Genomic DNA, 24,441 nt, shown 5'->3' with positions numbered 1-24,441 from the left:
TGTACAGCTAAGGTGTTTCGCTGTCAAGCTCTATGAGGCTCATTAACATTGTCTAGTATGACTTTTTTTTTTTTACTTATCAAACCTTTATTGAACCCCTATTATATCCTAGGCACTGTACTAGGTTCTGGAAATACACTACTGCTGGTATGACTTTTGTATTTTGTATTTTTATTGTATATATTTAAGGTGTACAACAGGATGTTTTGATATATATATACCTAGTGAAATGGTTACTATTATAATGCAAATTAATATACGCATCATCTTACATAGTTACTTCCACTTTTTTTGCATGTGGCAAGAGCACCAAAAATCCCAAAAGCAATACCACATTAACTATAGTCTTTATGCTGTACATTAGATCTCTAGACCTGTTCATTTTATGTATCTGTAACTTTGTCTCTAGTGACCTACATATCCCCATTTCCTTCCCTTCTGCTCCCCATGACTTGGAAAAAATAAGCTGACCTCAGCTCAATGGAACTTCAGTTTGAAAATATTAAAAACCAAAAACCTAGGTGCTTAACTGCAAATGAGTAAGAAAGGTCTAGATTTCCCAAAGAGTCTGTACCTTCCAAAGCTCAATGTACACTTGTTGCAGGAAGATATTCCTGCTAAAAAAAATAAACTCAAAAAACAAAAACAAACAAACACAAAAAGCTCAGAGTCAAGCTCTTGTTCCATCTCTTACTGCCTGAATGACTGGGATTTTTCTTGACTCTGTTTCAGTCTGTGAAAGGAGAATATTTGCCCTGTCCTAAGAAACCAGGTTGTTGGAAGAAAAAAATAAGTTAATGTTTGTGAACGTACTTTGCATATTACGAATATCACAAAACAATGTTACCATATGTTTATTAATGAATAATCTACATTAAATACTTCAGAAAAGTAGTCAATTGTGTGTAAGGACATTTTTATCATGATACAATTTCATCAAAAGTTTATTTCATGTCTAAGTTTCTATTATACTCAGATGATTGTCAAACTTTCAGTCCTCTTAGATCTCTAAGATACTTTTAACTTCCTAATAGAAATCAACTACCAGACTGAAAAAATAATTAGCACATATGAGGAAAGGAGATTACTATAATTACTGAAAATACAGGGACCAGACATATAAGATATAGGTGCAGCAGGGACTTTGATGGAAACAAGGTGACTGCAAGCAGGCATAAAAAGAGTGGATACTATCTTAAAATTGAGCACTTTAGATCATTATTGTGCTTATTTATTCACTGCTAAACATGTTCAGAATAAACATGCTTCCCAACAGACTGTTTCTATATAGCAAATATGACAGAATACAGAATGATGAAATTAACTTAATTCAACCATTATATATCTTTTATTTCCCAAATAAAGTCTATTACTGTGATCCATAAGGCAAAAAATGAGTCATAATCTGAAGGTACTGTTACACATATAAAAACTAAATAGGTGTATACAACCAAATAGGTGTTAATGATGAAACTAACTTAATTCAACCATTATATATCTTTTATTTTCCAAATAAAGTCATATTACTGTGACCCATAAGGCAAGAAATGAGTCATAATCTGAAGGTACTGTTACACATATAAAAACCAAATAGGTAGATAGTTGTTGTAGGCCAAATGCACATCCTCAGAAATTAAAATAAAACCTTTTCTATTTATCGAATAATGAAGAACCACCATTCAAATCACTTAAAGGTAATGCTTTCAAAATTTTCAATTACTTACAATATCATAAATTTCCCGGTCATCCTCATCAGCTAAGGTCAACAGTGCTACCAATGGATAGCGAGATCTGGGTACTGTACCAAAGTCTTCAACTTTAGTATCTCTTGGTAACTGGCAATATATTTCTTCTTTGCTATCCTTTTTAATACTTTTTGAAAATGTAAAGGTAAATTGCCACTATAACCATAAGAACAAAAATACACCAAAAATGATCAATAAGTTAGCAACACTTTATCCATAAGAAGTCTAATTTTCAGTGCTAATGGGTATATAAGATAAAAGGATACAAATATTGTTCCTGATAGAGATACTCACTCCACAGAGCATCTTCTAATGCTTGAGGAGTGCTTTTTCTGAAGCAATAATCATGCTTCTAGTATACCAAAAATGATCAATAAGTTACCAACACTTTATCCGTAAGAAGTCTAATTTTCAGTACTAATGGGTATATCAGATGAAAGGATACAAATACTGTTCCTGATAAAGATATTCACTATACAGAGCATCTTCTAATGCTTGGGGAGTGCTTATTCTGAAGTAATAAACATGCTTCTGCAGAGCTTCATATAATTTTTGAACACTGCACCCCCAGTAGCATGTAAGGAGGCTATCTTCAAGGCAATCTGTTGTCAAGGTTATGCCAGCTGTAAAAAACAAAGGAGAAAGAATGAAAGTGATTTAATGTAACTTCTAATACAATCATACAGGGTGAGTAACAAAAGCTTCCTTTTGGATGCTGGCCAGGATGATGGCAGTTAAAAGAACTTGTTAAAGGGTATGCCTCCTATAAACGAAGGAACTGGCCTCTGTAACAAGAGATATAAAAGCTCAATGTCTACACATTTTTTGAGAGCTATCAAAAAACTATTTCTTACTATTTATCTATTTAAGCTTAGAAACTGTTAACTTAATTTTCTTTTTTGGCAACTCTAAGGCATTTCCCATCTAGATTTTTAAAACTAAAATACAGTTCACTATTGATAACCTACCACTCTCATAGTGTATATGATCCTAACGACAAGAAACAGTGCAGCAGAATACAGCTGTCCTCTAAAGGGGATATGTACAACCTATAGGGTCCACAACATGATCACTGTTGTAAGAAAAATATTAAAAGGAAACTGAGCTTTACTAACATTAATATATACATTGACAACATTAACATACAGGCTTGTCACAGACTTAATGTCCCATGTAATATGCAAAATATCCTGAGGAAAAGAGTGGGGATTCCAAAACATAAAGAGTTTAATAGTGGTATCTTAATTCAGTTGTTCACTTTCAACTTAAGAAGATATAACAATTTGAGTAGACCTGATTAAATGGATATACAAATTGTAAGTAGATGTGAAATTATATTATACAGTTTTATTTAACACTTGTATAGGACTTACTTTGTGTCACCTATGTGATTTCCCCCTCCTAGTGGTATTTGTAGCAATATCACATTCAAGGGTAGCAACATCCAGCCTTTCATACTGCTGGGGATGCAAACCGTAGCAGCGCAAACTGTAACATGTAGTACTCCTTGGCACTGATACACTGACTAGATAAAAAGGGCCTGGTTTTGGTCATTGTTCCTGGCTCAACAGCCTTGGCATCTGATTTTGGCTCTCCAAACCTGCCAGCAATTCTGTAAGCTACCCAATATCCTTTTATTGAAGTTGTTTCTGTTGCTTGCTAATAAGAATTCTGATTGATATATTACCTATTTTTTAAAATGTGATCAAGAGTATATGTTAGAAGAAGATACACAAATACAAGCAGATGCTCCACAGGATACCAAAAACTGATTTTTCTAATTTTACTCTCAGTATTTAGTAGTATGTACACAGAGTCTGGGAGTCTGAGTAGCATTGATACATGGCCATTTCTAATCATACTTAAGCAAAAATTTTAATTGGTAGGAACTTTGAATAGGTTAATTGGAGCAGGCTTTGATTTCAAATTTTTATGATTCCAATCATCAGGTATTAACTCAAGAATGAAAAATTCCATTTGATATTAAATAGCTGAAGGAAAACATTTTATTTATACATACACAAATACATATACACACATATACACACACATACAAAATCACACACATTTTTCCTTTGTCACTGTAGAACCACACAACATGAGGCAGAAGAAAAAAGCTGGAGGTAGATAGGAAAGGAAAAAACAGAAAATGCATATTTTAAGACGTTGAAAAAGAAAAAACAAGAAACACAAAATGATTATTTATTACTGTATTATTAGCAAAAATGTGAAAAGATATATGTATAAGGCTACTCATTATAGCACTAGTTATCATAGCAAAATGCTGGAATAAACCCAAATGTTCATCAATGTGGATTAAATGAATAAATATAGTACTCTACAATAAAGTACTAAGAAGCTATTAAAAGTGAATAGGAAGGCGGAGGTTACAGTGAGCCGAGATCGTGCCACTGCACTACAACCTGGGTGACAGAGTGAGACTCTGTCTCTTTAAAAAAAAAAAAAAAAAAAAAAAGAATTGAGGTATATCAGAGTATCTGCACACACTATTATGAAATGATCTTCAGAATATATTAGTAAACGAAAAAAAAGCAAGGTAGAGAAAATTAAATATATATGCTACTGTTTATCTCACAAGAATGGATACCCATATATGTGTTTGTTTACATTAAAAAAGAATAGGCTGGGTGTGGTGTTTCATGCCTGTAATTCCAGCACTTTGGGAGGCCAAGATGTGCAGATCACTTGAGCCAGGAGTTTGAGACCAGCCTGGGCCAACATGGCAAAACCATGTCTCTACAAAACACACAAAAATTAGCTGGGCATGGTGGCACGCACCCGTGGTCCTAACTTCTTGGGAGGCTGAGGTAGGAGGATCACGGCTGCAGTCAGCCATGATCACACCACTACATTTCCACCTGGATGACAGAGTGAGACCCTGTTTCAAAAAAAGAAAAAAAAAAAAGAACAATGGAAGGATAAGCCTTTTTAAAACTCAACTTACAGCTTACAGAACATATAAAACTACCCTGTTTATTTGCTTTGTAAAAAGAAAAAAAAAAGCCAGAGCCCCAAAGATTCAGAGCTACTTAAGAGACTCATTTATAGACTTTGTATACTTAACTAAAATGGGAAGAGTGTCAGAGACCTTTGACAATTGGAGATTAATCAGATTTTAAAATGTGTCTGAAATTAATTTTTAAAAAACTACAGAATCTATAAAATTATACTCTCCATAATCTCTTTTTTTAATGTTATTATTATTATACTTTAAGTTTTAGGGTACATGTGCACAACGTGGAGGTTTGCTACATATGTATACATGTGCCATGTTGGTGTGCTGCGCCCATTAACTCGTCATTTAGCATTAGGTATATCTCTATAATATTTTACAAACTTGTCCATTACATAAACTGAGGGGAGAATGTAATGATTTCCACTATCTGAAGACAGTGTCAGTACCCCCATCAAAACTATTCTCCCTTTACCTTTTCCACTTTTTTTTTTGCAAAGAGTTTCAATTTTTATGTATTTTTTTGCCTTCTAAAACTCAGTACACACATGACATCATTTTAGATCAATAGCATTAACAGAATTGGGACATAGCTGTAAGAAAATTCAGAATCAAAATAAGTGAAGCACATGGGTGTGGCATCTCTCAAACTGTCCTTACCCAGACTATCTATAACAGGCAAATAAAGCGGAGTGTAAGAGACAGCCTTGCAAAAAAGTGAAAAAAATAAGGACTGTAGAAAATGTGCTAAGCCACTAAAAAGGGAGAAACGATGGGGCGGAAAAGCCACAAACCTTCTTGAGGAAGGATCCCTGTGAGAGAAGCAGTAATAAAACAAGGAGACCATTCATGAGGATAATAAAGCCAGAGTATTGGGAGATGAAAGTTTTAGGTTGTAGGGAATGGAGGTTCACAAACGCCTCCAAACATGCCATGTACATTGTGTTTTTTTCCTAACCCTTTTGCTTTAATGTTAGCTCTTACCAGAGTGAATAAGCTAAAATACAAGGAAGCTATTTACAAAAAGACAGCAGAATTCCTGAATCAAATTAATTCAACTCAACTTATATACACTGAGTATCTAACTTTCAATTTCATTAAAGACTCTATACTGGAAACATGGAAACGCAAATCCAAATATATCATTACATAATAACAACAACAACAAAATCCTAGCAACCCACCCCTAGTAAACAGAACTAAATGACTCAGATTAAAATCGATTCTCTGGTTTTCTTTTTTTTTTAATTATAAATTTTAAAATATGGCCAGGGCACAGTGGCTCACACTTGTAATCCCAGCACTTTGGGAGGCCGAGGTGGGCAGATCACGAGGTCAAGAGATTGAGACCACCCTGGATAACACGGTGAAACCCTGTCTCTACTAAAAATACAAAAAATTAGCTGGGCATGGTGGCATGCACCTGTAGTCCCAGCTACTCAGGAGGCTAAGGCAGGAGAATTGCTTGAACCTGGGAGGCAGACGTTGCAGTGAGCCAAGATTGCACCACTGCACTCTAGCCTGGGCGACAGAGCGAGACTCCATCTCAAAAAAAAAAAAAAAAATCTTAAATATAAATAAAAACCATGTGTGTTTTTTTGTTTTTGTTTTTTGAGACAGGGTCTCACTCTGTTGCCCAGGCTGGAGTGCAGTGGCATGATCTCAGCTCACTGCAGCCTCAACCTCCCAGACTTAAGCAATCCTCCAGCCTAAGCCTCCTGAGTAGCTGGCACTAACAGGCATGTGCCACCATGCCCAGCTAATTTTTGTATTTTTAGCAGAGATGAGGTTTCGCCATGTTGGCCAGGCTGGTCTTGAACTCCTGGACTCAAGGATCCGCCCGTCTCAGCCTCCCAGAGTACTGGGATTACAAGAATGAGCCACCACGTGCAGCCTCTGGTTTATTTTCAAGTTAAATCAGGTCCCTAGATTATTCACCCTCTTCTGCTATATGTCAGGCAGTTTGGGTACAGTGGTGAAAAAAAGATTTTTAAACTATCTACACATCAAATGAAATAACTTTTTTAAATGTCACAAATATTGTTACAATATTATTTTAATGTTCTGTGTAGACATCTTTAATGATACCCACTTTTCCACAGTTTAAACAAATGAATTTTACTCTGTTGAGTACAACTCCTATCAAAATCCTTCTATTTCCCCATAGGAGAAAGATAATAAATGATATGCATCGGTATTTTAAAAATTAAAATATTTCAGTATTCATGCTGTACGTCCACACATTTAAATAATTTTTCATGACTTCAGTAATACTACTGTTGGTTAGCAACTAGTGTGCAGGCATAGCTAAGAGGGCTACTTACTGGCTATCTTTTCATTTGCCTCAAACATTCGCAAGGCTGGTTCTATTTGTGACTATTTCTGCCTGAAAAGCAGATTGATGGATTTCCTCACACTTTCTGCCTCACAAGTGCCCTGTGTTTTGCTCACAGTGTATCAGCTCTTCTTAGTTTTTCAGTGTATTTTCAGACCTGTGGAACTGTACTGCAGGAAGGAAGGCCTTGCAGCTGGTAGGTTTTTCATTGCGGGTCCTGCTCAAGAGCCAGATGTGACATTGTAGCAGGTTCTAGCCTATGGCCACAGAGGTGGGAGGTTATTGAACCACCACTATGCTGTACACTTGATTTTTTATTTTATTTTTTGAGACAGAGTCTCACTCTGTCACCCAGGCTGAAGTGAAGTGGTGTGATCACGGCTTACTGCAACCTCGACCTCCTGGACTCAAGCAATCCTCCCACCTCATCCTCCCGAGTAGCTGGTAGCTGGGTGTACACTTTAATCAGACATGCACAACCTACTATCTTTTAAACAAATTAGTTTTCTCTGTGTCATATCTCAAAATTTGGTTTTCTCAAGTAAAAAATATCAGAATGAACTGTTATCTACTATAGGGAAGGAGCGGGGAGGGGAGTGGCTGAGATCCTAGTTTCCATCAATTCATAGGGTAATAGTATTTACAGCTAAAGAGGATGAATAAGAAATTTTGTACTTTTTGGGGCCAAGAACAGTGGGTCATGCCTGTAATCCCAGCACTTTGTGAGCCTGGGGCAGAAGGACTGCTTGAGGCCAGAAGTTTGAGACCAGCCTGGGCAACACAACAAGACCCCATCTCCACAAAAAACATTTTTTTTTTTTTATTTAGCCAGGCACGGTCATGCACACCTGTAGTCCCAGCTACTCAGGGGGCTGAGGCAGGAGGACCACTTGAGCCCAGGGTATTGGGGCTGCAGTGAGGTATGATCATACTACTGCATTCCAGCCTGGGTGGAAGAGCAAGAGCCTGTCTCGAAAACAAAACAAAACAAAACAAAAAAAACATATATTTTTCCTTACAAATCAAGATTTACTTAAGCCTGATGATCTATATTGACTAAGTAAACTGATTTCTGACCAGTTATTAGATTCTGAGAGTTAGAGGCAGGAAAGATGAATAGACAAGAATAGTCCATAGACGCAAGGGAGCAGGACGTTGCAAATGAAGGTCAATTCTGTAAAATACTAGAGAGAGAGCATTAACTCAGCCCTGAAAGGCTCCCACTGGATTTGATGACTGCTGGGGGTCAAAAGTGCAGGGCAGAAGTCATAATTAGTGACCTCAGAGAAAGCCATTTCAGTAAAGGGATACAGGGAAAAGTCAGACTGCACTGCACTGAGGAGTAAAAATGAAGCAGGCTAAGAGAAGGAAAATGCAAACAGCTTCTAAGAAGCTGGCTGTGAGGGGAAGAAGAGAAATACGGCAGTAGCTAGACTAGGATGAAAAGCAGAGAAAGATCTGGCTTATTTGTTTTCAAGAAACCAGAAATGTAAGCAAGTATAGAAGGGACAGGGTCTCGGCCCAGAAAAAAAGCTACAGAACTGTATCTAGGACTGCCTACTCTTTATTTCTATTGAACTGTCACGAAAGAATTTCAAAGTCCAAAAGTTCAAAATTGAATTCATTGCCTTTCTTTGGAAACTTGCTATTCTTTCTGTACTCCTCATTTTTGTAACAGGATCTGGCTATGGAGGACCCATAGGAAGAACCTGAGTCTTCTTAGACTCCTCTGTTACCTGTTCCATCCTATGCTTTAGCCATAACTACTGTTTCTTTAATGCATCACTCCATTTCTCATCCACAAGGTAAACACCTATCTTCCAAGATTCTACTCAAAAAAAAAAAAAAAAAAGAGGAGGAAGGAATAAAGAAAAAAAAGTAAGAGAGACTCAGCATATTCTTTTTTATGAAGGCTTTCCTGAATATGCCTCTTCACCTTAACAAATTTAAGCATCTCTTTCCTTACAATTCTAATGGTTCCTATATGGTCCTGCAGACAACTTATTTTTCCAAGCAAGTACAAAAGCAAACAACTGCCATCTATTACCTACCATCTACAAAAGAACATGTTATATCAAAATAATTTATACCAAAATACCATAGTTTCAGATTAAATGACAATCATTCTGGCCGGGCGCAGTGGCTCACACCTGTAATCCCAGCACTTTGGGAGGCTGAGGTGGGTGGATCATCTGAGGTCAGGAGTTTGAGACCAGCCTGGTCAACATGGTGAAACACTGTCTCTACTAAAAAAACAAAAATTAGCCAGGCGTGGTGGTGCACGCCTGTAATCTCAGCGACTTGGGAGGCTGAGGCAGGAGAATCGCTTGAACCCGGGAGGCGGAGGCTGTAGTGAGCCGAGATTGTGCCATTGCACTCCAGTCTGGATGACAGAGTAAGAATCTGTCTCAAAAAAAATAAAAAGGCAATTGCTCTTCAAAAGGTTAGCAACCTTACGTTAACTGTATTTAGATATAACACATCATTTCTCACTTTACTACAGACCAATAAAAATGGCATAGTGTCCTAACAGACTTCACTATTAACACCTGTAATACTTCATTCTACTCCTTTGTATACACATCTACCTCTGTTTACTAGGTGATAAATTCTTTAGGAGTAAAGTTTGTAACTTCTTAATCTTTGTATCTGTCATATACAGTACAGCACCTCGAACAACATAGTTGCCCAACAAATGTTTGTTAAAAGTCTAATGAAGGGAAAGAAATAGAGAAAGAAAATAAAAGGGCTAAAAAAAGAGGGCAAACAATGAGGGAAAATCTTTGGAAAACAGCCACCAACTTGTAATTGAAGCTGAAGATGGATTAGTGATCTCTAAGCCAAAAGGATTCTTGACTTGTCTCATTTGCTTTTTGAAAACTCTTGTGCTGAACTGGGTCTCTTCTGAATTTCTCAGAATTACTGGAACATCCCAACCAAACCTAAAAAAAGGTAAAAAATAAAATGTTATTTTAACAAATGTTGAAACTTTATGTTACGTGTAAAATCTGTTGTGCTTCATTAGCGATTCCTTTTAGCATTAAGTGTCAGAAAAAGAGGTTAAATGTCTCAATTTACGTTATTTTAGAGATCCCACAGAACTGCCAAACAGTTGGCCCTCTGTATCAACCAAATGCACATCAAAAATATTTGGGGATGAGGGGGAAGAATAAACAATAACAATAAAAAATACTACAAATTCAAAACCAATACAGTATAACAACTGTTTACACAGCATTTACATTAGGTGTAAGTAATCTAGAGATAATTTAAAGTGTACAGAAGGACGTGTGTAGGTTATATGCAAATACTATGTAATGTTATATATATAAGGGACTTAAGCATCCTAGAATATGGGGGGTGGGTATCCTAGAATCAATCCCCCTCAGATATCAAGGAAGGACTAGGTATTGTTCAGCTGGCTGAATCAACATATTCTTGAAAACAAAGAGTTCTATTGTTAATACTGTTGATAACACCAAAGGAGTATGGAGATTATAGATAAATTATACTTAATGTAACAGCAAACACATGATGAACTTATTGAATTTTTTTAAATGTGAAAAAGAAATATATATTCAAGAGGCAGACTATTGGCCGGGTGTGGGTGGCTCATGCCTGTAATCCCAGCACTTTGGGAGGCCAAGGTGGGAGGAGCACTTGAGGTCAGGAGTTCGAGACCAGCCTGGCCAAAACATAGTGAAACCCTGTCATTAATAAAAATACAAAAATTAGCTGGGCATGGTGGCGTGGACCTGTAGACCCAGCTACTTGGGAAGCTGAGGCAGGAGACTCGCTTGAACCCGAAGGCAGAGGTTGCAGTGAGCCGAGATCGTGCCACTGGACTCCAGCCTGGGCAACAGAGCAAGATTTCATCTCTCCAAAAAAAAAAAAAAAAAAAAAAAAAGGAGGCAGACTAATATGATTTATGGGACAATGGAACTTTTTTTTTTTTTTTGAGATGGAGTTTCATTCTTGTTGCCCAGGCTGGAGTGCAATGGCATGATCTTGGCTCACTATAACCTCTGCCTCCCGGGTTAAAGCAATTCTCCTGCCTCAGCCTCCCAAGTAGCTGAGATTACAGGCATGTGCCACCATGCCCAGCTAATTTTTGTATTTTTAGTAGAGACGGGGTTTCACCATATTGACCAGGCTGGTCTCAAACTCCTGACCTTAGCCACCTCAGCCTCCCAAAGTGCTGGGATTACAGGCGTGAGCCACCACACCCAGCCAGGACAATGGAACTTTTAAAACACCAACTATAGCTCTTCATTTATATATCTTCTACTTTTAAATTTCATGTAAAAATGTAAACTCTGACAATGCCCATGGAACAGAATTAAAAGGAAATGAAAGGGGCTAAATTCAATTCCCAATAAAATTAAAAAACAGCTAGTTTACTCAATTTACATAAAATAATCTAAAATTAATATACACCAGTTAAACTAGGAAATTTTAGTTAAAGACGGCACAGTTAGGAGCCTATTTGATGCACTCCCTTCTCTCCAAATACATATCAGTGATAGATAAAAAATAAAAAGAAAAATTAAAAAGACCCCACAGATACCTGAGTCCCATATGCTTTAAGAAAAAAGAAAGACTCCGCTGAAATGAGTAAACGAACTGTGGTATATTTAAAGAAAAGAATAGAAGTATTCAGCACTGAAAAGGAACAACTTATTACTACAATCAAATGGATAAATTTCAGAAACATCGTGCTATGCAAAAGAAGCCTTACACAAATGAATAAATGCTGTATCCTTCTCTAATATAAAATTCTAGAGCAGGCACAACAAATTTATGGTAGAAATAAAAATGAGAACAATGGTTGCTTCCGGAAGTACAGGAGTAGGACTGACTGGGAAAGAGCATAAGAAAATTGACGGTAACATTCAGTATCTTGACAGAGGCTTAAGTTGTATAAATGATGTGTTTGATAACACTTGGTAAATGGTACACTTAAGATTTGTACATCTTGGCCGGGCGCGGTGGCTCACACCTATAATCCCAGCACTTTGGGAGGCCGAGGCGGATGGATCATGAGGCCAGGAGATCGAGACCGTCCTGGCTAACACAGTGAAATCCTGTCTCTACTAAAAATACACACACACACACACACACACACACACACACACACACACACACACACAAATTAGCCAGGCATGGTGGTGGGCGCCTGCAGTCCCAGCTACTCGGGAGGCTGAGGCAGGAGAATGGCGTGAACCTGGGAGTCGGAGCTTGCAGTGAGCGAAGATTGTGCTATTGCACTCCAGCCTGAGCGACAGAGCAAGACTCCATCTCAAAAAAAATAAATAAATAAAAAATAAGATTTGTGTATCTTATATGTAAATGTTACTTCAAAAAACTATAAACAAAAACAAACACTGAACTCTAGTCAGTAATATGTAATGTTTTAGAACTTACAGATGAAGACTACAACTCACTTTGAAGGGCATCGTGAAATAAGATAGACCAATGTGTGGATAAAAGAGTGGATTAATGTGGACAGATATGTAATAGAGAAATTACAGTAAAATGCTGATCATAGAATCTAAGTGATAGGCAGATGTGTGTTCACTGTGTAATTCTTTCTAGTATTCTGTATGTTTGAAAATTTTTATAATAAAATGCTGGGAACAAATACCTTTATGGATCCAAAAAAAGCAAAGAAACAAAGTAATGAGTAAGGCTATGCCATGGTTTCATGGTTCTCAGTCTGGCAGCAGACAGTGGCAACCAAGCCTTCATGTATTAAGGAGACCAGCATAGGCTGTCTTCTCCAGACAAGGGCCAGAGCCAGGTTTATAACTTGGAACCAGGAGCTGGATTAGGTCAATACCAAAATACGCAGAACTGTCGTTATAAGACTTGGTCCTAGGCTGGGTGCACTGGCTCCTGCCTATAATCCCAGAACTTTGGGAGGCTGAGGAGGGAGGAATGCTTGAGCCCAGGAGTTCGACACCAGTCTGGGCAACAATAGCGAGACCCCATCTCTACAAAAAAAAAAAGAAAATTAGCTGGGCATGGTGGTGTACACCTGTGGTCCCAGCTACTTAAGAGGCTGAGGTGGAAGGATCGCTTGAGCCTGGGAGGTCAAGACTGCAGTAAGCAGAGATTGTGCCACTGCACTCCAGCCTGGGCAACACAGAGAGATTCTGTCTCAAAAAAAAAAGGCCAGGCACAGTAGCTCACGCCTGTGATCCCAACATTTTGGGAGGCCGAGGTGGGCAGATCACCTGAGGTCAGGAGTTCAAGACCAGCTTGAACAACATGGAGAAACCCTGTCTCTACTAAAAATACAAAAAAAATTAGTGGGCATGGTGGTGCATGCCTGTAATCCCAGCTGCTTGGGAGGCTGAGGCAGGAGAATCGCTTGAACCCAGGAGGCAGAGGTTGCAGAGAGCCGAGATCATGCCATTGTACTCCAGCCTGGGCAACGGGAGTGAAACTCCGTCTCAAAAAAAACAAAACAAAACAAAACAACAAAAACCTAGTCCTGGTCTGGAGGTCTAGGAATCTGGGTATAAATGAATATAAAATGTTTTCGCAATCTATCCATCTGACAAAGGTCTAATATCCAGAGTCTACAAGGAACTTAAACAAATTTACAAGAAAAAAACAACCCCATTAAAAAGTGGGCAAAGGACATGAACAGACACTTCTCAAAAGAAGACATTCATGCAGCCAACAAACATGTGAAAAACAGCTCAACATCACTGATCATTAGAGAAATGCAAATCAAAACCACAATGAGATACCATTTCACGCCAGTCAGAATGGCGATTATTAAAAAAATCCAGAAACAACAGATCTTGGCAAAGTTGTGGAGAAAAAGAAACACCTTTTTTTTTTTTTTTTTTTTTTTGAGATGGAGTTTCGCTCTTGTTGCCCAGGCTGGAGTGCAATGGCATGATCTCAGCTCACCGCAACCTCCACCTCCTGGGTTCAAGCGATTCTCCTGCCTCAGCCTCCCAAGTAGCTGGGATTCCAGGCATGCACCACCACACCTGGCTAATTTTTTTTTGTATTTTTAGTAGAGACGGGGTTTCTCCATGTTGGTCAGGCTGGTCTCAAACTCCCGACCTCAGGTGATCTGCCCACCTCGGCCTCCCAAAGTGCTAGGATTACAGGCATGAGCCACTGCGCCTGGCCTAAAAGAAACACTTTTTCACTGTTGGTGGGAATATAAATTAGTTCAACTATTGTGGAAGACAGTATGGCGATTCCTCAAAGATCTAGAGGCAGAAATACCATTTGACCCAGCAATCCTATTACTGAGTATATACCCAAAGGAATATAAATCATTCTATTATAAAGATACATGCATGCATATATTAATTGCAGCACTAGTCACAATAGCAAAGACATGGAATCAACCCAAATGCCCATTAGTGATAGACTGGATGAAGAAAATGTGGTACATATGCACCACAGAATACTATGCAGCCATAAAAAGGAACAAGGTCATGTCCTTTGCAGGAAAATGGGTGAAGCTGGAAGCCGTTATCCTCAGCAAACTAATGCAAGAACAGAAAATCAAACATTGCATGTTCTCACTTGTAAGTGGGAGCAGACAGTGAGAACACATGGACACATGGAGGGGAAACAACACAGACTGGGGCCCAACAGGGTGGGAGTTGGGGGAGAGAGAGCATCAAGAATAGCTAATGGATGCTGGGCTTAATATCAAGGTGAATGGTTGATCTGTGCAGCTAACCACCATGGCACACATTTACCTATGTAACAAACCTGCACATCCTGCACATGTACCCCAGAACTTAAAAGTTGAAGGAAAAAATAAAATAAAATACTCAACTAAAAAAAATAATAATAATAATAATAATTGCAAAGTGGATGAACAGTGAGGGTGATAACAAAGGGAGAAAAGTAACAAAACAAAACGAATCTTCCACTAAAATTTAGGTTGAAAACTAAAGTTTCAAAACACACAAGTCTAACACTGAGAGATAACCAATAAAATTACAAAGGGAGAAAAGTAACAAAACAAAACGAATCTTCCACTAAAATTTAGGTTGAAAACTAAAGTTTCAAAACACACAAGTCTAACACTGAGAGATAACCAATAAAATTAACAAATGAAATAAAAATTCACTTTTGATGACTCTGATTTTATAAAAGAGTTGGGTAAGACTGCTCTGGTCCTGCCTAACAAAGCTGAAAAGCAAGCCTCTAACAGACTAAACTATTTCTGAGTAGCTTAACAGTGACCCAGAATAAAGCTCAAGAATATTTAGAGGAATACAAAAATATCCAGCACCTAGTAAGGTAAAATTCACAAAGTATAGCATCTGATAAAAAAACATTAACAGGCATGCAAAGAGCAGGAAAACAGTACCCACAATGAGGAGCAAAACTCTATAGAAATAGATCCAGAAATCATACAGATACTTGAATTAGTAGACAAGGATATAAAAATAGCTCCTAGGACTATATTCCATACGTTTCAGAAGAAAAGTAATGACTGCACATATGATATAGATGCATGGAAGATATTTAAAAGGCCCAAATCAATATTTAGAGATGAAAAAGATAATGTTTTAGATAAAAAATATAGTGGATGAGATTAACAGCAGATTAGGTATTGCACAATAAAAGATTAGTAATCTTGAAGACAACATAACAGAAAGTACTGAAATTGAAACACAGAAAGGAAAAAGACTGAACAACAACAAAAAGCATCAGTAAGCCAACTTTTAGGCAGCCATGTAACTGAAGTCTTAACATATCACTGAAGTTTGCAGAGGACAGATAAAGTATTTGAACACATAATGGCGAAAACCTTCCCCAACATGTTGAAAACTATAAAAACCTACAGACCCAAGAATCTCAATGAGCTCCAAGCACAAGAAACAAAGAAAATTACCTAAGGCACATAATAATCAAATTGCTTAAAACCAGTAATATAGAGAAAATCCTAAGAAAAAGAAAGAAGATATGCTACGGTAGCCAAAGAAAAGGAAAAAAAGATATACTACACATAGAGGAACAAAGATAAGAATGTCAGTAGCTTTTTAATATTAATAAGAAGTAATGGAAGGCAGAATATCTTTAAAGAACAGGAAAAAAATCTTGTCAATCTAGAATTCTATACCTATATTTTTCCAAAGCAAAATAAAGACTTTTTCAAACATAACAAAAGCTAAAAGAATTCATCACCAACAGACTTGCACAACAAGAAAAATTAAAGTATGCCTTGGGAAGAAGAAAAATGATACCAAATAAAAATCTGGATTGATACAAAGAAATAAATAGCAGTGAAATGGTAACTATGTGAGGAATTATAGTGCTTTTCTTATATCTCTTTAAAATATTACCTGAAGGTAGATGGTGATAAGTTAGAGATACATTATAAACTTTCAAGCAACCACTAAAAAAATGTTATTGCTAATAAACCAACAAAAGAGATAAAATGGAATCACATAAATTAACTAATGTAAATGATGGCTGAACAAAGGGGAAAAAGAAACAAAAAACAGACTAGTAAAATAAAAGGGGAAAAGAAACAAAGAACAGACAAAACAAACAAAAAACGAATAGCAAGATGGTGGAATTAAATCTAACAATATAAATAATCACATTAAATGTAAATGTTTTAAACTCCCTAGTTAAAAGGCAAAGATTATCAGATTGGATAAAAACATAAGACCTAGCTATATGGTGCATACAAGAAACCCACTTTAAATGAAAAGACAAAAAGAGTTTACAAGTAAAAGGATCAAAAAAAGATGTATATGCTAACACTAATCAAAAGAAAGCTGAAGTAGCTACATTAATACCAGACAAAGTAGATCTCAGAGCAAAGACTATTACCAGGATCAAAGAGGTCCATTTCATAGTGATATAAGGGTCAATTCATCATGCACACAAAATAATCCTAAATGTTTATGTACCTATTAATAGAACTTCAAAATATAAAGCAAAAACTGATACAACTGCCAAGAGAAATAGATAAATCCACAATTATAGTCAGAAATTCTAATACTCCCCACAACTTCAATAATTGATAGCTCCAATATATAGAAAATCAGTAAGAACATCAAAAACTTGAATAACACTATCAACCAATTTGACTTGACACTTATAAAACATCTCACCCGGCCAGGCGCGGTGACTCACACCTGTAATCCCAGCACTTCGGGAGGCCATCGCGGGCAGATCATGAGGTCAAGCGATCGAGACCATCCTGGCCAACATGATGAAACCCCATCTCTACTAAAAATTAAAAAAAAAAAATTAGTTGGGCATGGTAGTGCACACCTGTAGTCCCAGCTACTCTGGAGGCTGAGGCAGGAGAATTGCTTGAATCCAGGAGGCGGAGGTTGCAGTGAGCCGAGATCATACCACTGCACTCCAGCCTGGTGACAGAGCAAGACTCTGTCTCAAAAAAAAACAAACAAACAAAAAAAAAAAAAAACAAAACTCACCCAACAATAGCAGAATATATATTATTTTTAAGTGCATTAGGACATTTACCAAAGAGAGAATATATTTGGATTATAAAACAAGTCTCAATAAATTTACAAGATGTCAAATCATAAAAAGTATGCTAACCACAAAGGAATCAAATTACAAATCAGTAACAGATATCTTTAAAATTTCCAAATATTTGGAAACTCAATAACAAACTTCTAAATAACTTAGAGGTCAAGAAAAAAAATCAAAAGGAAAATTATTTTAAATTATGACCTGAATAAAAACGAAGACATATGTGTCAAAATGTGGAGAATGCTGATAAAGCAGTACTTACAGGGAAATTAGAAGGCACTAAACATTTCTGTTCCATCTCCTGGAAGAGAAGACCAAATACGGCATGTTCTCACTTATAAGTGGGAGCTAAATGATGAGAACTCATGAGCCCAAAGAAGGGAACAACAGATACTGGGATCCACCTGAGGGTGGAAGTTAGGAGGAAGAACAGGAGCAGAAAAGATAACTATTGAGTACTGGGATTAATACCTGGGTGATGAAATAATCTGTACAACAAACCCATGACACGAGTTTACCTATGTAACAAACCTTCACATGTACCTCTGAACCTAAATGTTTAAAAACAACAACAACAACAACAACAACAGAAATCTCAACGTTATAAAATACAGGCCACCAATGAGTCCAAGTTTCCATCAAACAAACAAGTATGAGTTAACGCTTTAGATGCAGAATTTCTTGAGAATATACCCAGATCAATAAATATGATCTGATCTAGTGTTACATTCTATTCTCCGGCTTACAATCCATCCTCACATATATTCCTCAGGATTCCACAGATATAAATTAGCAAAATTTTGCAATTCAAGGACAGACTATTTCTAGTCAGATCAGATTTTGTCCCTATACTAGGCAACATGCAGACATCTGGGCCTCATGACAAGATAATAGAGGTAGCTCTTAAGTGTGGATAGCCCTTTGCAAAGCAACTACCCTAGGTGAGGTTATTACAGGATCTTCAAGCAAGAGAAGGCTAATTTTCAAAAGTAAGCAGCTTCTGTCAACAATGGAGGCTCAGAGTGACTGGAGTTTTTTTCAAGATTCTCAGCTCTGTCCATGTCTACCTAGATGTCCCCATTCCAAGTCTCAGGGTTCTACTTCTTTCCAAACAATATTCTAAATGAGACACTGACAAAGGCTAGGTAATTCTATTACTATCGCAGTTAAAACTGTGTTCAGGCACCTGCCACCATGCCTGGCTAATTTTTCTATTTTTTGTAGAGACCGAGTTTTGCCATATTTCCCAGGTTGGTCTTGAACTTCTGGGCTCAAGCAGTCTTCCTGCCTCAGCCTCCCAAAGTGCTGGAATTATAGGCAGTGAGCCAAGATCATGCCACTGCACTCCAGCTTGGACGACAGAGCAAGACTCTGTCTCAAAAATAACACAACATAACATAACATAACATAACATAACATAACATAACATAACATAACACACAACATAACATAACATAACATAACATAACATAACATAACATAACATAACATAACATAAAACTGTGTTCAATTTTTAGCAAGTCTTTCTGTGGCTACACAAAATAAAGTGCTTTAGAACCATAGAAACTTTCTGATTCTCTAAGACTTGACCGATCTAACGCTTTGAAGACCTGAGTTTGTCATTTGCTTTCTGTCAGTGCTCCAGTGAACACAGAAGCACCTATCTCACTTCTCACTTCTCCCTCAGTCCCTGTAGTCATCATTACTGCCATTAACAGTCAAGCGATTTAGCCACTTGGTCCTCCAGCACACAGCTTCAGAAATAATTTTATCACAATCAACCAAATGTATCAATTTGATTGTGATGCCACTACATGTTGTGGGTTACTAGATTATTTCCCATTGGCAAAGAGCTAAAGAAATTACCAAACGGATGCCCCCAAATTCTATCTTTGAAAGTTTTCTCACCAGGATCCCATTCTTAGTGACAATTTCTTTATCAGTCAGGGTCCAGGCAGGAGTCTGAAAATGCATCACTTATTTTAACAGAGAGATTGGACTTGATTTTTAAAGTTGCCAGCATCAACATCAAGAGAAATTTTCATATGAAAAATGTTAACCATATGTTGAAGAACTGAAAAGGCAAAAAGAGGACACTGAGTTACTACTTATGTGATAAGAAGTAGTAACAGCAGGAAGCAGCTATCACTCCTAGGACAAGGGAACAGAGAAAAGAGAATAAAGAGAATTTACTATAGTTTAGAAATGTGGAGGAGAGACTCTATGGAGCTCAGGACTCAGATCTGAGGAAAGGATACTGGTATCTTTAAGGAAGTGCATAAGGCTGATTCTAGCAGAGTAGGAAAGCATAAACTGGAACAAGTGCGACCAACTATAATGCACTATTGTGCATTAGAGTGCAATAGAGTGAGGCACTATTGTGGCAAGTGACAGACAAGAAAAGGAATCAACAGGAAGCAGCAAGTCCCTTCATCCTCTTCCAGCTTTCCAGTCTCCCTCCCTTGTTGGCAAAGCCCAGTGGGCAGTCAGCTTGCAAAGAAGAAATGTAGTTTAGAGTTCTGCCCTAGATTCACAAAGCAGAGGGTGGTATGAAGTTGAGGTCAACAGCTTAATAAACTGTGGTCAAGAGGAGGCCGGGAGTAGCTACTGGAGTCATGGTCCCTGATTATTTGAAACTGTTAAAGGATGTAAATGGACTTTTGGGCTTCTTTGTGCTCAGTGCCTGCAGAAAGCTATCAGAGATCACAGAAACCACCACACGGTGAAAGAAAAATACTATATTTCCAGTTGCATGCTTCTTTGCTATTGCTATTGGGATTCCAATAATCATATGCTCCTGTTTTTTCTCCACTCCCACACAGTGCAGGCAGACATGGCAAACAGTGGAAAGAAGCAAATAGTGAAAAACTCAGAGAAGTACGAAGGGAAAAACCATGACAGAAAACACATGAACAGTAGAGATGGTATTATGGGAGGTTAAAACAAAACAAAACAATGACAAGGGTGAAAAACATGCGTATTAACTAGTTTACCCTTCTGACTGGGGTACTATTGGTACTATTAGAAAGATGTTTTTATGCGATTTAGATGGTGTCCAAGTTTTCATCATTTCTAGTCAATAAATACATGGCCTTGGCTTAAGTTTGCAAATAAACATAGTAAAAAGTTTATCTACGTGGGCAAAACTAACTCGGATGGAGAGAATGGTTGGGTTAGGCACAAGATGACTGGTTAGGCCTAAATTAGGATGGAAGTGACCGGATTTACATGGTCTTGTGGCCTCAGCAGTGCTTAGCCCAGACTTCCAAACGTTCTATAATTACATGGGCTTCCACTCTTGTAAAAAGTCTTACCTAAATGGGGTGATTTGGCAATTATTAAATTTTCAAACCAAGTCTTAAAGCTGGCAGAGCCAGGATTTGAACCTATGTCTGACTGACTCCAAAGTCTGTCTGTTAACCACTACAAACATGAGGCTCCTGACTACCCTCTTCCCAATACTAAAGATTGATATCTAAGGTATCTAATTAGTTGGCCTATTTAAAATAAAAATTAAAGCACATAAGGCAATTATCAACTAGTTACTATTTTCCTTAGTGGAGGAAAATTATGCTTCATTAAGAGAATAACACTAACATTATAGTCATTTAAAAATCTTGTGTTAAGACTGCTTTTCTCACATGGGCAACACCTTCCTAATTCCAATTACAAACTTTTGTGTAATGAACATTAGCAATAAAATCTGATGGGTCAAGAATAACCAACTGGGTAAGATTGGTCTTTGTTTTCCAATCTTACCCCCACATACAAGGAATTTGTATTTCCAATCCTCACCCATACAAGGCAAGGAATTCTATGCTCTATTGCTGGTAGGGTGAGGAGCAGTGTGGACAGGTTAAAACTTTTGTCACTTCCTAAAGATGGCATATATTTTCAGAAACCGACAAGCGCCCGTGTTCTTTAAGGCAATCACATATATGTGACCAAAGGCTATTTTAAAACTCGTTTTACGTAGCCTTCTTTATTCACTAACATGTTCTTTGCCCCTATGCTCATGCTGTCTTCTCTGAAATGCCTTTTCTTCCCTACTATATACCTTTAACTCCGTTTATTTTTCAAAACGCTCATTCTCCAAAATCCAGCTCATGTCCCTCTTCAACAGAGTCCCCTCTGACCTCTTCAGACCATGGCTGTTATCCACTTAGAACTGCTGTTTGATCTTTTTGTAACTATTATCATCTCAAATGGATTTTGGAGGCTGCAGCCTAGAAAAACTGTTGTGGGCTAGTTACACGGTTTCAACTCGTTGTTATTTACAAGGCTTGTCTAAACATGATACAATAGCATCTCCTCAAGAGAGAAATTGAACCTCTAGGCTAGAAGAACTGCTCAGCGGTTATCTAACAGACCATTCTCCTTGTCTCCAATAGGCAACTGTCCTACCCTCGGTGTTACATATTTCTAAGGTCTCTTCCAACTCTAAAATTATGATTTTACAATTCTATCGACTAAATATTACTTCAAAAGGTGTGGAATGTATACAGAAACCATTAAATTCTCAAACGGTAACAGTTCAGTTACAAGTTACTCTGAAAGATCTGAGGCTAAGGGCTCCATTCAGGTCAGAATCACAACTGTTAACCTCGCTTACTGTCCAGTCTGTGCACTGTAGTACAGGTGACTAACTCATCCAGGACACACAGTAGGCCCGAATCCGGGACATAAGCCTACTAGAGAAGCACTTTCTCCCAACACCAAGCCCAAGCCCAAGCCCTTCCTGGCTGCTTTATCGCCTAGAAACAAAGCTGAGAAAAACACCCCAATGCGGTACCACCCCAAGATGCCCCAGCGACACGGACCAAACGGTGATGCAGGGCAGTGACGCAGGTGCAGCGTCCACCTTGTTTTCCTCCCAGAGAAAGTCGGAGTCCTAGGCACCCGGGGACACCGAATCCCCGACGTCCTCCGGCCCGCGGCCCTCCGGCTCCTGTGCCCCCTGCTGCTTGTCGCGACCCCACTCCGGCGGTGTCCGCCCCTTCGTCTCTCACCCCTGGGACACTTACCATCCCAATACCAGGCCGGTGGTCACGATGAAGCAGGTAAAGACCACCGCGATGTAGAAAAGCGGCGAGTATTCATAAAGCGTTACCAGAAACACCGCAGCCATCAGGGTCTTGCTCTGGGTAGAGCCCGGCTCCAGCCGCGTAGCCCAGCCCAGCCCGGCTGAGCCCGGCCCGCCCGGCCAGGGTAAAAGCCACTACGGTGCCCCGGAGCGGACAAACTTTGTAGGTCCGCACTTGCCTGGGGTTCTCGTGAGCTAGACTTTAGGGCAGCCTCGCGGACAGCGGGAGCCGGCGTGCCAATCACGGCGCCGCCTGCCGGACACGCCACGCCCCTCCCGCTCCCGTCCCGAGCTATTGGCTACGCAGACCTGGGATGGGGGGGGGGGCCCGACTCGCACCGCCCCCGACTCCCAGGATTGGTACCCAGCGGGCGTCTTAAGCGCTGTGGCCTAGTGGTCATTGCTGTTCCGCCGGCAAATTCTAAGTAGACTTTGGGGCCAACTCTGTGCCAGCCTTAGGCAATGTAGGTTTTCTGATGTCAGAGAGACGCGCAGTCTGAAATCTACGTGCATCGTTTCTAAATCCTGAAACCCTGCCTATTATATCTTAGGCAAATTTGGGAGAGGGTGGAGGAGGAGGAGGAGGAGGGCGGGCATCTTGGGTTCTACAAAATGAAATAACCATAAGCACAGTGAAAACACAAAAAAAGGAGTCTCTACCACAAGCAATTTATACGAGACTTGTCAGCCTTTTCAGATTGGACTTAATCATAGAGGAAAATCAGCATTGCTTATCCAAGATTCTCTCAGAAATAAAGCATCCGCTTCCTCCCACATCCCCCTCCTTTTCTCCTCTGCTTGTACTCCTCAAATTAGAATTAGCCAAACATTTGAAACTGTATTTGTTTCCACTTTAAGAATAATTTTTTAAAAACTTTTTAAATCACACAGAAGCTTTTTAAAAATTACTGAAAGTAGCTAAATGGTCACTCCCTTGTCTCAACCCTGTGAGTCAGCTCCATCAAGGTGGCCTCCCTGAAAGTCTTTTGACACCTCTTTTAACAGTTCATTGACACCTCGTTGGTTTGCATTTACTCCTAAAGCCACATCTAGCCACATCAGAGAATGGGGATATGTAGTCTTATTCGTGAGCAGCAACACACCCTGGTACAAATCAAGAGTTTTGTTACTGAGGAGGAAAGAGAATGGACATTGGGATAGTTAACTAGTAGCCAATGTCACACTCCTAAATCACCAGTAAAATTCGTGTTGAGAAAGATGAACTAAGTTTGTCCTATGGCCTCACATATTCCTTGGCAAATGAGCACATAGTCTCTGGAGCAGCACTGTTTTGAAAAGCTTGCTTCTACAACACAATTTTTAATTACTATATATCTGATTTGTGAAAATATATACTTTAATCAGCCCTCAACTGTTGGAGAATTTTTCATTGCTATAAATAACACTGCAATGAGCATCCCTACAGCTAAAGTATTTCCTTAGGATAAATTACTAGAGGTGGAACTATGGTTTTAAAAAATGTACATTTTAAAGATTTTGTAAAAACACTGCTCTCCAGAAATGTACCAATTTGTATTCCCAGTTTTTCATCCACAGTTTTGCCATCATTTGATATTGTCACTTAACAAAAATATTGGCCAATCTGAAAGGCTCCCTTCTCCAGCAAGCCTTCCTGGATGCTTCCAAACCCTTGAGGAGATGCCTCTCCCAAAGCACCCAGTATGTAACTGTATGGGAGCCCTCTTATTTCTGGTGTGAGCACCTGCTCACTAGTGTATTTAGCCTGCTAGGAACCCAGCTCTCTGAGCACAGGAATGACACATAATTGATGTTTGTG

General features: G+C 38.6%; 1 protein-coding gene across 2 annotated transcripts in view; it reads right to left on the bottom strand.

Moving 5' to 3' along the window:
• Positions 1–23,124, bottom strand: part of CGRRF1 (cell growth regulator with ring finger domain 1) — a 29,842-nt gene extending 6,718 nt beyond the window's left edge. The window contains exons 1-4 of one of the 2 annotated variants that reach the window (XM_004055196.5): positions 22,585–23,124; positions 9,857–9,996; positions 2,191–2,368; positions 1,725–1,872 (exon numbers count right to left, since the gene is read on the bottom strand). In XM_004055196.5, coding sequence (XP_004055244.3) covers positions 1,725–1,872; positions 2,191–2,368; positions 9,857–9,996; positions 22,585–22,688 — 570 coding nt within the window. In that variant the 5' untranslated portion in view covers positions 22,689–23,124. Of the gene's footprint in view, positions 1–1,724; positions 1,873–2,190; positions 2,369–9,856; positions 9,997–17,169; positions 17,288–22,584 lie in introns of those variants that run through there. The other variant, XM_055361414.2, reaches the window with a different exon arrangement.
• Between the last annotated feature and the right edge of the window lie 1,317 nt (positions 23,125–24,441).

The sequence above is a fragment of the Gorilla gorilla genome, chromosome 15 (assembly GCF_029281585.2).
Source record: "Gorilla gorilla gorilla isolate KB3781 chromosome 15, NHGRI_mGorGor1-v2.1_pri, whole genome shotgun sequence".
In the NCBI taxonomy this organism is placed as follows: Eukaryota; Metazoa; Chordata; class Mammalia; order Primates; family Hominidae; genus Gorilla; species Gorilla gorilla.
This window is presented reverse-complemented; position numbering and strand designations above follow the sequence as displayed.